The sequence below is a fragment of the Cololabis saira genome, chromosome 18, assembly GCF_033807715.1.
Source record: "Cololabis saira isolate AMF1-May2022 chromosome 18, fColSai1.1, whole genome shotgun sequence".
Classification (NCBI taxonomy): Eukaryota; Metazoa; Chordata; class Actinopteri; order Beloniformes; family Belonidae; genus Cololabis; species Cololabis saira.
This window is the reverse complement of record NC_084604.1, coordinates 4,087,944-4,101,497: the sequence shown is the minus strand read 5'-3', so window position 1 is coordinate 4,101,497 and position 13,554 is coordinate 4,087,944. Positions and strand designations below refer to the sequence as shown.

The window sequence follows — 13,554 nt, the reverse complement described above, 5'->3', positions numbered from 1 at the left end:
AAATATAATTTAACATGTAGGTCGCCATTGTTGTTTACATTCTGGGTAGTGACGTCAGACGATGGCTCCTGCTAGCCCCCGTACACTGTTTTACACCCAGAAACAGATGAAAACACAGCTGACGGCGCACCTACAAAAAAGTTAAGAAAAAAAAAAAAAAAAAAAAAGTACAGCACCATAAAGCATGAACTATAAAAACACCATAAAACTCAGATAGACTAACAGACCACACGTTTCAACTAGCAGATAGCCGATGCTACAATAAAAACCCCAGCCAGATCTGGCATCATTAAATTAAATAAAGATGTTCTTGCCTATTTGACGCGAAGTCTGCGCCTCCCGTTTCGTCAAAGTCCCGGGCCAGTCCCCTCAGCCTCTGGTCTGTCATCACCCAGCACCGAAGCCGGTTTTAGGGGGGGGCAGGGGTGGGCTATGCCCACCCAAACGTGCATCTTGCCCACCGGCGTCTCCATCCCGGCCAGAGCGGAGAGCGCAGAGCGGAGAGTGCAGAGCGGAGAGCGGGTGGCGGTGCGCTGCAGGCTGTAGAGCCACGGCTACGCCGTCTACGGCGTAGGCTACGCCGACGCCGTAGCCTAATGCACTGGTAAGATGCGCACGACATTGATCATTTTTGCAGATCTCCCGTGCATCACAGAACTTTGATCCAGTTTGCCTGAACCGAGACGTCTTATGGGCTCCCTCGTCAGCCTCCACGGCCGGGAGATGCTGCTCATCTATGTTTTGGATACCTGTCCAAGTTAAACTAACGCGGCTTATCTTCCCAGAGCCACCGCTCTACGTCATCGCCCCCAGAATGCATTGCGCAGGTAAAACATGGCGCCTCCCGCAGGTCAAAATATGTGATAAACATTGTAGATTTTTAAAGCAATTAGATTATTTTATTTATGTGTTTCTAACAACATATTTTAGTAGGCTATAAGAGAACAATTGTGGCTAATTAGGGACTACAAGTCTTAATAACCAGGGTTCCTTTTAAGGAGAAGGACAAAATCCTTATGGATTTCTCCACCGTCGCCACGACTCAATCGAAGTTTATTGCTCACCTGAAAGCATCCGGCGCTGGAGAGTTTTGCCTTGGTTGATGCGGGGATACTTGGTCGACTTTTCTCCAAGGTAAAGCCCACAACCTGCCTTTTAGACCCCGTTCCCACACCGTTTTTTAAAACACTCTATGAATTCTTTGAGGAACAGCTCTTGTATTTGGTCAACTGCTCTCTTCAGACGGGTGTCTTCCCCGCCTCCTTTAAAACGGCGGTGGTGAAGCCTCTTCTGAAGAAGAGCTTGGAGCCCAATGTTTAAAATAACTACCGGCCTGTATCCAATTTACCGTTTTTAAGTAAAATTTTAGAAAGACTTGTAAGTAAATTCATTTTTAAACTCAAAACACATTTTAGAGGCTCATCAGTCCGGTTTGAGGATGAACCACAGTACACACTTTTAAAGATTTTAAATGACATCGGGTGTAATTTAGATAACCACAAACTCACAGTCTTGGTTCTGCTGGATCTAACCGCCGCCTTCGATACAGTAGACCATCACATTTTATTGGATAGAGTGAAAGTGGGGCAGGCAACTATCAGTTGTTATTGGCATTTCAATATCTTTAAAGATAAAAACAGTTTTTTTCTCTTCTTTTAATACAATGTGGAAAGCTTATAAAATATTTCATAAAGAAACAACTCATTTTAATGGAAATTCCTTTGTTGACACCCATGCTACAGCTTAGTTTGTTACCCACTGGTTAGGTACCAGCTGCAGGGCTGGTGGGGTAGTAGAAAACACCAGGAAATGCATTATAGGAGGAGTAATATCAGGGGAAGACCAGTCAATGTTTAATGGATGATAGAGGTGTTGGGGCCAGCGTGCAGTGGCCGACACCTGCGGGGTCAACGGTGGTGATAATGGGAGGTATAAGCTCTGTATTGGGGTTAATACTGAGCTGTCTGGAGATTATGATACTGTTTAAAATACAGAACACCCTTTATATACAGTAACACTGTTCCTATAGATCGAATTTTAATGAGACACAAAAATAAGTATATCATAAAAAGGCACTAAAAAGAAAACATATTTTTTATTTTGATTTTTTTATATAGAAACAATGGATATGAAACCTTGTACCTAAATATTCTGGATAGCAGTGTTCTTGGTGAGGATTTAGGTCATTACCCTCATTTCATCTGTCTTCTGTCCCTATTTCATCCTGATCAGTCTATCTCAGCTGTCATCTGTTTTTTTGTTTGTTTTCACCATGGATGAAAGACAGAATACCAGGAATACACCAGGAACCTTCTTGATGTAAGGCAACTGTACCAACAAAAACACGATAGTGCAACCCAAGTCAACCCCCAGTCCCAAGGGCTACCCACTAGGTAAAGAAGCTTATAATCTGGGACCAGAGAGATTGCAGTTCTGCCGAATGATGTTTAGTGGAGGCAGACATTATATGACCTTTAAACCGGTAGTTGGAGGTTTCTCCTCTGAACCGTAGTCTGTATATTGTTCTGAACTAGAGCCGCACTGACTGCAAGTTTGCTGTTTCAAAGTTTCTGAAAGACTGTACTTGTTCTATCTTTTAAACTCTGTAGGCTTTACAACTTTTTCTTCTTTTTCATTATGTAGCATATATTATATCATTTTTGTCATAAAAGTAGTAGTAGGAGTCATATATATAATATATATGTGTGTGTAACAGTCAGGTCGATTGATTAATAGAATGAAATTGATTTAGAGGCTTTTGATTGATGGTTGTTTCACCTCATGGTCAGTCATTCATCAGGCCATGAAGCTCAGAAGTTCATGTATCCACCACCATACATCCAGCATTACAGGTTTACGGAGACTGTCCCATACAGATGTTCCAGATGTTTGACATGACAATCAGCAATCCGTACTGAAATGTTCAGCTTGAATGTATATTTTCTAATCGGTTCTTAGGAAACAAGAAAATACATTTGTGTCATTAAAAATGGGTTAAAACAAAGATATTGGTCTGGTTGGGTGTCCAGTTTTAGTGATCTATAACTCAATATCTTCTTTGACTTGTTTTTCTTCTAACCTGGACAATGCTCAGGTTAATCATGACCTCTAAACCTGCAGGTGTTCTCACATTGCTCCTGCTCTCCCTGCTAGATGACTGTCGGGCTGCACAGAGCTGGAGCCGTGTTTGTTCACAGAGCTGCAATCAGAGGAGGGAAAGCTTTCCCATGAGTAGGATTAAGAAGTTGGGAAGACAGGAGTGACGACCAGAGCTGACTTTACATCCCCAGAGGTCCAGATGAGCTTCTGTCTCCATCATGATTCATTTTTATTGCTGCTTCTGTTCACCTTCACATTGAAACTCAAAGTTTACTTGACCCTTGCTCTCAGGCTTCACGGCCCATTAAAAGTCAAACATTTACTACATCTAGTGTCACAACGTGCACTCAGTTGTCAACACGCTGACGGTAAAGTGAGGCATCTTGGGAGGTTTCCTGAACCACGTTCCCAGCCCTCCACCCTGCAGAGAGAAGCTGAACCGCTGCACCTCTGGTACCGTCCAGCAGCATCTTCAGAGCAGAACATGTTCCTGCAGCGGCTCCTGCACCCAAGACGGCTCCATTTAACTGAGATTACACTGTTCACTGTTTTAATTCACTTATTTCATCTTTATTTAACAGGAAAAGAGGATTGTGGAGATTTAAATCCTCTTTTCTGAGTGAAGTCTGGCCAGAACAAGAGCAGTAAAATCAGTAAAGACACATTTAAATCCAGAAATATGATCTGTTGTGAACATGAACTCTGTACTTTGTGATGTTTCAGGAGGAAAAATGCCTGAGTTTTACTTGAATATTAGATTCATGTTTTCTCCCTCAGATCTGAGTCAAATCCTGGAATGAAGACTGAAGAAAACACTTTGTTAGAACATCAGAAGTTTTATTTCTTACTAAATATTCAGATTGTGAAACATGAAACATCCTCAACAGATTTAGACATCAACAACATGTGATCTGTAGATCTAGTCTGGTCCTGCAGCTGCAGCGGTGACTACCGGCCCCAACACACTCGTTTACACCAACTACAGGCTTTACTGAACTGTTTGCTGCGTTGCTGCTGTCACTAACATTTCTGAAATCATTCACTTTGTTCTCGTGTCCAGAAAATTCTTTCATCTTTAGAAAACAAGAACATTTGGTTTCCTAATGAACGAGGAAACCAGTGTGAATGCAGACATGATATCAGAGATAAAGAGGAGAAGAAAAGAGAAATACAACATAAAAACACATCAAAACTAATAGTTAACAACAATTACAACACAGGCTTATTTCTGTGTTTTTATTTTGAAATAGAAGATATTGATATTATTAATATTTCCCAGGTGAAACTAAAAAAGAACAACTTCCACCTCCAAAAGAGGAAATAACAACAAAACATCAACTAATGGTACAAAACCGTCCCTCCATCTATCAGAGTTTGAGACGTTCATCTCTGAGAAGAAAAGAAAATCAATAAAAACATGAAGAAGAAATAAGTCTATTTGAGTTTACAGAACTCAGTTGAGTTTCCAGGAGGGTAGTAAACACAAACTCCAGCGTGTAGCGGCTGAGTGAAGGAGGTCTGGACTCTGTGGAGGAGGGTCATGGTTCCAGAGACGCTGTAGAAGGACAGAACTCCTGCTCTGTGATCCAGGTAAACTCCTATTCTGGAGCTCTCAGGACCTGAGATGGAGGTTTGGATGTTGTTGTACCAAAATATATATCTGTCTAAGTAACAATATAGTGACCAAGATTTGTCATTTCCTCCAAATCCACTTTCCTCCCACCCCCCTGATCTGCTGATATTCTTGTATGAAACTGCTACACGAATTACACCTGTTTTCTTCTCCACCTCCCAGTAATGACGTCCAGTCAGACTCTCTCTACTCAGGACCTGAGGAACATTAATGAATCTGTCTGGATGACTGGAATAAGACTGATCTTTGTTCATTAAAGTCGCCTTTCTGTTCTCCTCTGACAGTAACAGTTGTGTGTTTACTGTGTTTGGATCCAGAGTGATTTCACATGAATACTTCAAGAATCCAGCTCTGCTCGTTGGTTCTGGTTCTGGTTCTGGTTGTGACAGTAAAACATCCACCTCAGTGACGGCCAGTGAGATGTTTGTCCACGTGTCTCTCAGGATGTCCTGTAGTCGACCTCTGACCTCTGACACAGCTGCTGCCACATCCTGAAAGTACCTGAGAGGACGGATGCTGATGCTGGAGGAGTGTGTGAGAGGACGGATGCTGGTGCTGGAGGAGTGTGTGAGAGGACGGATGCTGATGCTGGAGGAGTGTGTGGACTCACTGAGTGGGGACAGTGAGGGCCAGCTGTGGAGGAACTGGTTGTGGTCCTCGGTGTCTGAGAGCTGCTTCATCTCAGCGTCTCTCCTCTTCAGGTCAGTGATCTCCTGCTGCAGCTTCTCCTCCAGCTCTCTGACTCTCCTCACTTCAGTTTCCTGCTGGGATCTGATCTGCTGCTTCACCTCAGAGCTTCTCTTCTGGAGGAGAGAGATCAGCTCAGTGAACATCTCCTCACTGTCCTCCACTGTTTTATCAGCAGACTGATTGATGGCCTCCACCTCCTGCTGAAGCAGCTTCACATCTTTCTCTCTGTCCTGGATCTCCTGCTGGATTTGTTGTCGACTCACCTCCATCTCTCTCTGCCTCTCCATCCTTTCTGCTGCAGCTGAGACTGTGTCGTGGCCTTTATGTTCATCCACAGGGCAGAGATAACAGATACACTTCTGATCAGTACGACAGAACATCTTCATCACCTCACCGTGATGGGGGCAGATGTTGTCCTGCAGGTTCTTGGAGGGATCCACCAGCTTGTGTTTCTTGAATGTAGATGAATCATGATGAGGTTGAAGGTGTTTCTGGCAGTAAGAGGCCAGACAGACTAAACAGGACTTGACAGCTTTCAGTTTTCTCCCAGAGCAGAAATCACAGGCCACATCTTCAGGTCCAGCATAGCAGTGATCAGCAGGAGCAGCTTGGAGTCCAGTCTTCTTCATCTCCTCCACTAAAGCTGCTAACATGGTGCTTTTCACCAGCTCAGGTTTCTGTGTAAAAGTCCGTCTACACTGAGGACAGCTGGGGAGTTTCTTCTCTCCTTCATCCCAGAAGTTGTTAATACATTTCATACAGTAACTGTGTCCACAGGGAATAGTCACCGGATCCTTTAAAAGATCCAAACAGATGGAACAAGAAAAGGTTTCCTGATCCAGCTGAACTCCTTTCTGCGCCATTTCTACTCTCGATCACTGAGACTGAGACAGTTTCACTTCCTCAAAAGGGAAACTAGTCTGAGCGCTGATCTACAAATCATGTGTGTGTGCAGAGAACAGAGGGCGTCAACTCTCAGTGTTCAGCTCATGTTGTTTAGACCCGTCTTCAAGCTGCAGATCTGCAGGGGAGGGAACCAGGAAACGTGTCCAGAGTGGAGCTGCTGGTTTATGAGGATCAGAGTTCAGGAGGAGAGGTTGTCTGAGAGAAAACACTTTAACTCTTTCAGAACAGAAAACGTTCCTGTTCAAAACTACCATCAGTCTCACGTTGCACGTTTCCAGATAGTTGTAATTCCAGTTTCTCAACAATGATACAATAGATAAATGCTTAATTTAGCCTCAGAGCTGTTGTTGTTTATCTGAATAAAAATTTGAATAAAAAAGTTCTTGGTGAGGTGACTGTGACTCGGTTTAAAAATTCAAATCTAGAGGGTTGTGGAAAAATATAAAGTGACATTTTTGTACATTTAAAATTCAGAAAAAAGAAGCTACATAGTATATAGGGCTACTAAAGTGATCAAATTCAGTTATTTGCCATGTAAAATGTAAAACTTAAACAGCTGTCATGATCAGAAGTTGGGGGATTAACAGTTTTTACAAAGATTTATAACAAAATGACTTTGTTTATATAATGAAAAAGTCTTCCTATAGGACCACCTACACTGAAGAATAAAGACCTAATAACTGAATCCGTTACAAACATTGTGACTGAGTCTGAAAAATATACCTTTACAAATACAAAATACAAATGTAAATGAGCTTATTGCTCAGTTGCTTCTGTGGTCTTTCTGTCTTGCCCAAATTAATTTACCAAATGTGTAAATGCTACTTAGAAGCAGGATAATGAAATGAAAAAATGATGACAGGGCTAGTCAATTATGATTTAAGGAGGTCCAGATCGAAAAAGTTTCTTCATGCACATGTTTTTACAGCATCACCATGTTTAACCTGCATTATAATTTAATTCTACATTACAATTAATTTATATATTACCATGAGCCAAGCACATGGACTCACTTTTGCCACTTTTTCTCTCTTCTCCTCCCTTCTTAAAACGTGTAATTCTGATTCCTAAAGTTTCTGTAACATTTGCTGCTTTCATGGTAAATGCTTTAACAACAGCATCCATGTGTGAACGTTGCACCAGCAAACATTGCCTCTTTTTTTTGTAATTTTTCCTCAAATTAGCACTCGCATCATGACCACATCATTTCTGTATTAAAGTTAAGAGTATAAATTATCCTGTTAATTACATGATAATAACGGTTTTAGTTGCCTGCCTTGGCTAATGTTAGCTAACAGAGATTTGTGTAATACATATGCCCAGACGAAAAAACAATCTTACCAAAAATTCAGTTTTAAGTAATAAAACAATAACTGGCAATTGAAAGACTTTGAATAACTTACCAAGAGACCCAGAAAATCTTCTTTGAAGGTTTTTGTCCACGTGATCTCTTGAGCGTTCTCCTCTAACTGCTCCACTGAGCATGTGCACTGCTGAGCTTCTGTGTTCACTCCAGGAACTGAAGTCCAGTTTACTCAGATGAACTTAGTTCTGAACCTCGTTGAGGAAAACTGAGTACAGACTTACATTGTATCAGTTAAATCAACAGGATAGGGACAGAAAAGTAGAGTTTACTGTATGATTTAAGTAAGCAGAGATACAGATGGTGCTAAATTAACATGGCTGTTTCACTCACGGGATACAAGATTCACGCAATTATAATAATAATTCTGGCTCCCTGCTGCTGTGGGCTGAGCGGTGTCTTCCTGCTCACAGATGCCCCTGGTGGGTGTTTGGCTACACTGCATCCTCTGGTGACCCCCCCCTCCACCCCCCTCGAACAAGAGACGTGATTCTCACATGAGATCTCGTGAGAATCATGCGTGAGTGGCATCGCATGGAACTGGAACCATCTGTATGCTATGACCTTTAAACCGGTGGTTGGAGGTTTCTCCTCTGAACCGTAGTCTGTATATTGTTCTGAACTAGAGCCGCACTGACTGCAAGTTTCATGGCAGAATCAGATTTATGGATTTTGTAGCGTGAAGAGCTGATAGTAACTTTGCTGGTTCAAAGTTTCTGAAAGACTTTACTTGTTCTATCTTTTAAACTCTGTAGGCTTTACAACTTTTTCTTCAAACATCATGGTTTTCATTATGTAGCATATTACATCATTTTTGTCATAAAAGTAGTAGTAGGAGTCATATATATAATATATATGTGTGAGTACCAGTCAGGTCGGTTGATTAATAGAATTAAATTGATTTAGAGGCTTTTGATTGACGGTTGTTTCACCTCATGGTCAGTCATTCATCAGGCCATGAAGCTCAGAAGTTCATGTATCCACCACCATACATCCAGCATTACAGCTTTACGGAGACTGTCCCATACAGATGTTCCAGATGTTTGACATGACAATCAGCAATCCATACTGAAATGTTCAGCTTGAATGTATATTTTCTAATTGGTTCTTAGGAAACAAGAAAATAAATTTGTGTCATAAAAAATGGGTTAAAACAAAGATATTGGTCTGGTTGGGTGTCCAGTTTTAGTGATCTATAACTCAATATCTTTTTTGACTTGTTTTTCTTCTAACCTGGACAATGCTCAGGTTAATCATGACCTCTAAACCCGCAGGTGTTCTCACATTGCTCCTGCTCTCCCTGCTAGATGACTGTCGGAGTCACAGAGCTGCAATCAGAGGAGGTAAAGCTTTCCCATGAGTATCAATAAGAAGTTGGTCATGACAGAGCTGCACTGAACAATTCATTAACTTGCCAGGTTGGGACTTTAGAAAGTATAGCATAAGTTTTCCAGAGTGTGTGTTGTCATTGAAATGTTTTATTAATTGTTTTAATCCTCTCGCAGAGTGATGCAGAGCGATGCAGAAAAACTAGTTCATGTGTTTGTATCTTCTAGACTGGATTACTGTAATGTGTTGTTAGCAGGATGTTCAATTCAATTCAATTCAATTTTATTTATATAGCGTCTAATACAACAGATGTTATCTCTAGACGCTTTCCAGAGATCCAGAACATGAACATAAACATAAATGTCAAAGTAGGATGTCAAAGTAATTTGCTGAATAGGCTCCAGCTGATCCAAAATGCAGCAGCGCGAGTACTGACAGGAATCCTCAGGAGAGACCACGTCTCTCCAGTGTTAGCGTCGCTCCATTGGCTCCCCGTAAAATTCAGAATCCAATTTAAAATTGTATTACTTGCATATAAAGCCCAAAACGGCTTAGCTCCGCATTATTTACAAGACCTGATAGTGCCTTATGTTCCTGGCAGAGCTCTCCGTTCCCAGAGTGCAGGTTTACTCGTAGTTCCTAGAGTATCCAAATGTAGATTTGGAGGGCGGGCGTTCTGCTATCAGGCACCATTACTATGGAACCAACTTCCAATCTGGGTTAAGGAGGCTGACACCACCTCCACCTTTAAAACTAAACTTAAAACCTTTCTGTTTAGTAAAGCCTATAGTTAGTGTTTAGTAAACCTCTAGCTGGTGTTGGTAAATAAATCTCTAGGTAGTGTAAACTCTAGTGTGTTAGAGTCAGTAGTCATAGTTGCAGCTATAGAACAAGACTATAATAGTTAGTCTCAAATATAGCTTTGCGGTAGATATGCTGCTATAGGCTTATGTTGCAGGGGGGCACCGACATGATCCACTGGGCGGTGCCTCTCACCCTTCTTCTCCTCTCCTTTTCCCTTCCTCTCTTCTCCATTACCATTTTTATTTATTATAAATATCTCATAGCTATCATTTTTTCCATCGTTCCTGTAGTTTCTTGTGCCGGCCCCCCTTTTTTCTCTTTTGTGCATGTTTGCAGGCCGGAGCCTCGGGAGCTGCGTTCTGGCCTGAGGTCCTGGTCCCCCCCCAATCCCCGGTCATCCCATTGCTGCTTCCACCTGCCTACGTGGATGTCTGCTGTGTGCTGCTGACACCCCCCCCAGTCAGATGCCTCAGACACCTTCACATGGGAGGAAGAAGAGGAGCTGGACAGTCGCAAAGTTGCTGTCAGCTCAGTTGTCGAGGCCCTGATAGAGTGAGCTGTTAAAATAGTACAGCTGCCATGCAGTCCGGAGGATTTTCAAGCCATCCATAACTGGCTTTTGGAGAAAATATGGACTCAAGATGGGGACCACCGTCATGTGATGATGAATTCAGGTGTGATTATGAACTCAGGGAACGATGATGAGTTCATGATTAGGAACATTTCAGGCTTTGACCGGTAAAAAGGCCGAAGCCATGGTCAGTTATGACCCCTGCTGCATGACCCCAGAACAAAGACAAGACAATGGAAAGTTCCCAGAGGAAACACCCTAAAGTTTACGACACCTGGGGGCATGGCCTGGGGACACAGACAAGGTGGAAAATTCCACTGAAACCAGCAGGGGTCTGTGATCCCCTGAGGGGCGGACTGGAATTTACAGTAGAACCTCCCCTGAGACTATAAAAACTTAGAGCCCCAAAAAGACTTTCTCTCTTCGCTTCTCATCTTTTTTGGCATCTGGTCAAGTTGGAGCTTTAGCTCCATGTTTTCCTTTTTCCTTTTTTCTTTTCCCTTTTTCCACTTTTTATTTCTTCTGCCCGGCCTTTTTCGCCTGCTGGCAGAGGTCGCCTTAAGCAATCCCCAATCCGACTCTCCGCCTCCAATCAGCGCAGCATCTGCCCCGGCATCCTGCCCAGATGATCCTGCACCCACCGCAAGAGGAGCCATCAGGGATCGCCAAGCGCTGGTAAACATGTTCGCCGGTCCTGCAACGCCGCTTGTGTTCCTTTGTCTCAGAGTCGGACGGGGCGAGACGGAGCCTACTTGGTGCACGCAGTAGGGTGAAGTCGCAGAAGTCGTCCTCGTTTATTTTACACATATTTGCCGCCAAGGTTGGTTGCCGGAGCTTGCGCTCGAATTTCACCCTTCAATTATACTATGCATAATAATTACTCTTGAGACTGATTTCTGCTGTTAAGTTATCATTTTCCTGGAAAACCAGGTGGTGCCCCACGAGGATTATTATCATTTTGATAACTCAATTTGATAAATAGTCGACTTTATTAATTATTAATAATTGTGAATAAAATTATTAATAACCCTCTGATAACTGATCAGCTAAGCTAAACTGTTGCACAACAAAGGTAAAGGAGAAGACTTTGACCTCAGCCAAGAAAAGATGAAGAAAATCCACAAGAAAATTTTCAAAGACATCTGTACGAAATACGGCTGTCCAAAAAAGCTGGTGCTGGATCTACTTTCAGTAGAAGACTTCAGGCTGCTCAACATCATCATCTCCTCCTTCAGAGAGATAATCATCTCCAATAGACGTAACTCACTGAAAGTGTTGTTCTCGTCCACCTTCTCTGGGCTCCTCAACATCCCAAGAAAGATGGCGAGGAAACTGACACAATGTGTGAACCCACACGTTGCACACTGACCTGGAGAGTTAGTGAAGCACTCATCTGCATCAGATGTTGCAGTGGACAATAGGATCCATTACTGTTTGTTTTATTTACATATATATGACAGAAGAGCAGAGGACTCTGCCCCAGAAGATGTGGTTGTTTCCACTCTTCTGTATCCGTCCAGCCTGTGGCAGCACCGACTAATAGCAGCAGGGCTGTACCGAACTGTACCTGGAGTGCAAACGGTGCTCCAAAAAGTATCCTGCTTGGTCCGAGGACATCTTAAGCTAGCTGGATCTGGGCCACCACAGCCAATCCATTTCCAGCTCTGCTCACAAACAGGTAATTCATGATGAATGTCAACCATTGTAAGGTGCTTACATTTGTGTTATTTTTTGTTTAGACATTACACTCTTTCCTTTCCTTAGATACTCATGTGACATCCGGGTGCTGAGGATGATGAGGGAGAGGACGTTGGGCAACAGCGTGACTCAGCTGTTTAAAAAGCTCCAGGAAGAACACGGCGAGGCGTGGATGCAGCGTGTCCTGCAGTACCTGACGGCTTGTGAACCGTTCACAAGGTCCTCTGTCGTGCACCCCGCTGCATTTGCTGAGCCCCTCCCCCGCCTGCCCTTCCCAAGTCCAAGTGGCTGTTAAGTGTGTATGCCAGGGATGTTTTAGGGCGACTGCATGAGGTGAAGGCCAAAATAACCAGCATCTTTGGCTCTGTCCTCAAGATGGACTCCACAAAAAAGTTATCACAGTCGCTTTTATCTGTAGAATTTTGAATGCAAACATAATGAACAGATTTTTAATCTTGTCTGATATGATCTTTTCTGAATAGGTCACCAAGAAACTTGCTGGTGCTGCTGCAGGTACAGCTGCCTGGTGCACTAATGTGGGCAACGAGCACGGTCAGGTTCTTGTCTCTGTCCTGACAGCCGACGAGGGACAAGCACTGGACGCCATGGCAGCTGGCCTGATGAAGCAGTACAGGGATGCAGGAGAGGCAGCACCAAAGATAATGTACGTGGACAAAGACTGCTGCAGTCAGCATGGCCCTTGTCGGGTGAAGGCCATGTTTGCCGAGTGGGATGAGCTTCAGGTGCGCCTCGACATCTGGCATTTCATGCGCAGATTTGCTGCAGGCGTCACAACGGAGGCTCATCTCTTATATGGCATTTTTATGGGACGCCTGTCCACATGCATCTTTGAGTGGGATCCGGATGATGTTGCCGCTCTTCGCCGTTGACAAGGAGGGTGAGCTGGCAGCGAGGAAGATCGGCCACATCTCGGACGAGACGGTGACAACTCGGATTACCCGGAAGGAGTTGGTGCTGCCCTGCAGGAGGAGGACCAGAGGGGTGGAGGAGACCAGCAGACTGATCGACTCGTTGATCAGTCTGTTTGACAGCAGCAGTGGGAAGGACACCCTGGGCGTTCCTCTGCTGGACCACGAGCGGATCCAGCAGATATGGCAGGAGCAGAGGAAACATGTGGGGTGCATCCAGGACCCAGAGGACATCCCACTGTACGTGAAAACAGGCACCCTGAAGAAAGGCGGTGTGGAGCTGTGCTGCTACAGGTGTGCCCCTGGCTCCACCTCTCTGGAGTCCTTCCACCTCCACCTGAACAGATTTATTCCAGGTATTGCAATATTATGGGTTTCTAGTTAAATATGAGAAGAAGAACCCAGAGGAGGAGGACAGGCTGGTGGAGAGAATCAACGATGAGGATGAACAAGATGAGGGATTCGCTGAAGAGACCACAGAGGACGTCACAGTTCCTGTCCTGTACGAGGACGACCCCTGCCGTGATCTGGA

The 13,554-nt window shown here is 43.7% G+C and overlaps 1 protein-coding gene across 1 annotated transcript; it reads right to left on the bottom strand.

Annotated features, from left to right (window-relative positions):
- Window positions 1-4,023: 4,023 nt before the first annotated feature.
- LOC133464713 (tripartite motif-containing protein 16-like) lies at window positions 4,024-6,421 on the bottom strand. Its single transcript, XM_061746853.1, has one exon. It carries the CDS (start codon window positions 6,283-6,285, stop codon window positions 4,534-4,536), a length of 1,752 nt encoding a protein of 583 aa, XP_061602837.1. The 5' UTR covers window positions 6,286-6,421; the 3' UTR covers window positions 4,024-4,533.
- Between the last annotated feature and the right edge of the window lie 7,133 nt (window positions 6,422-13,554).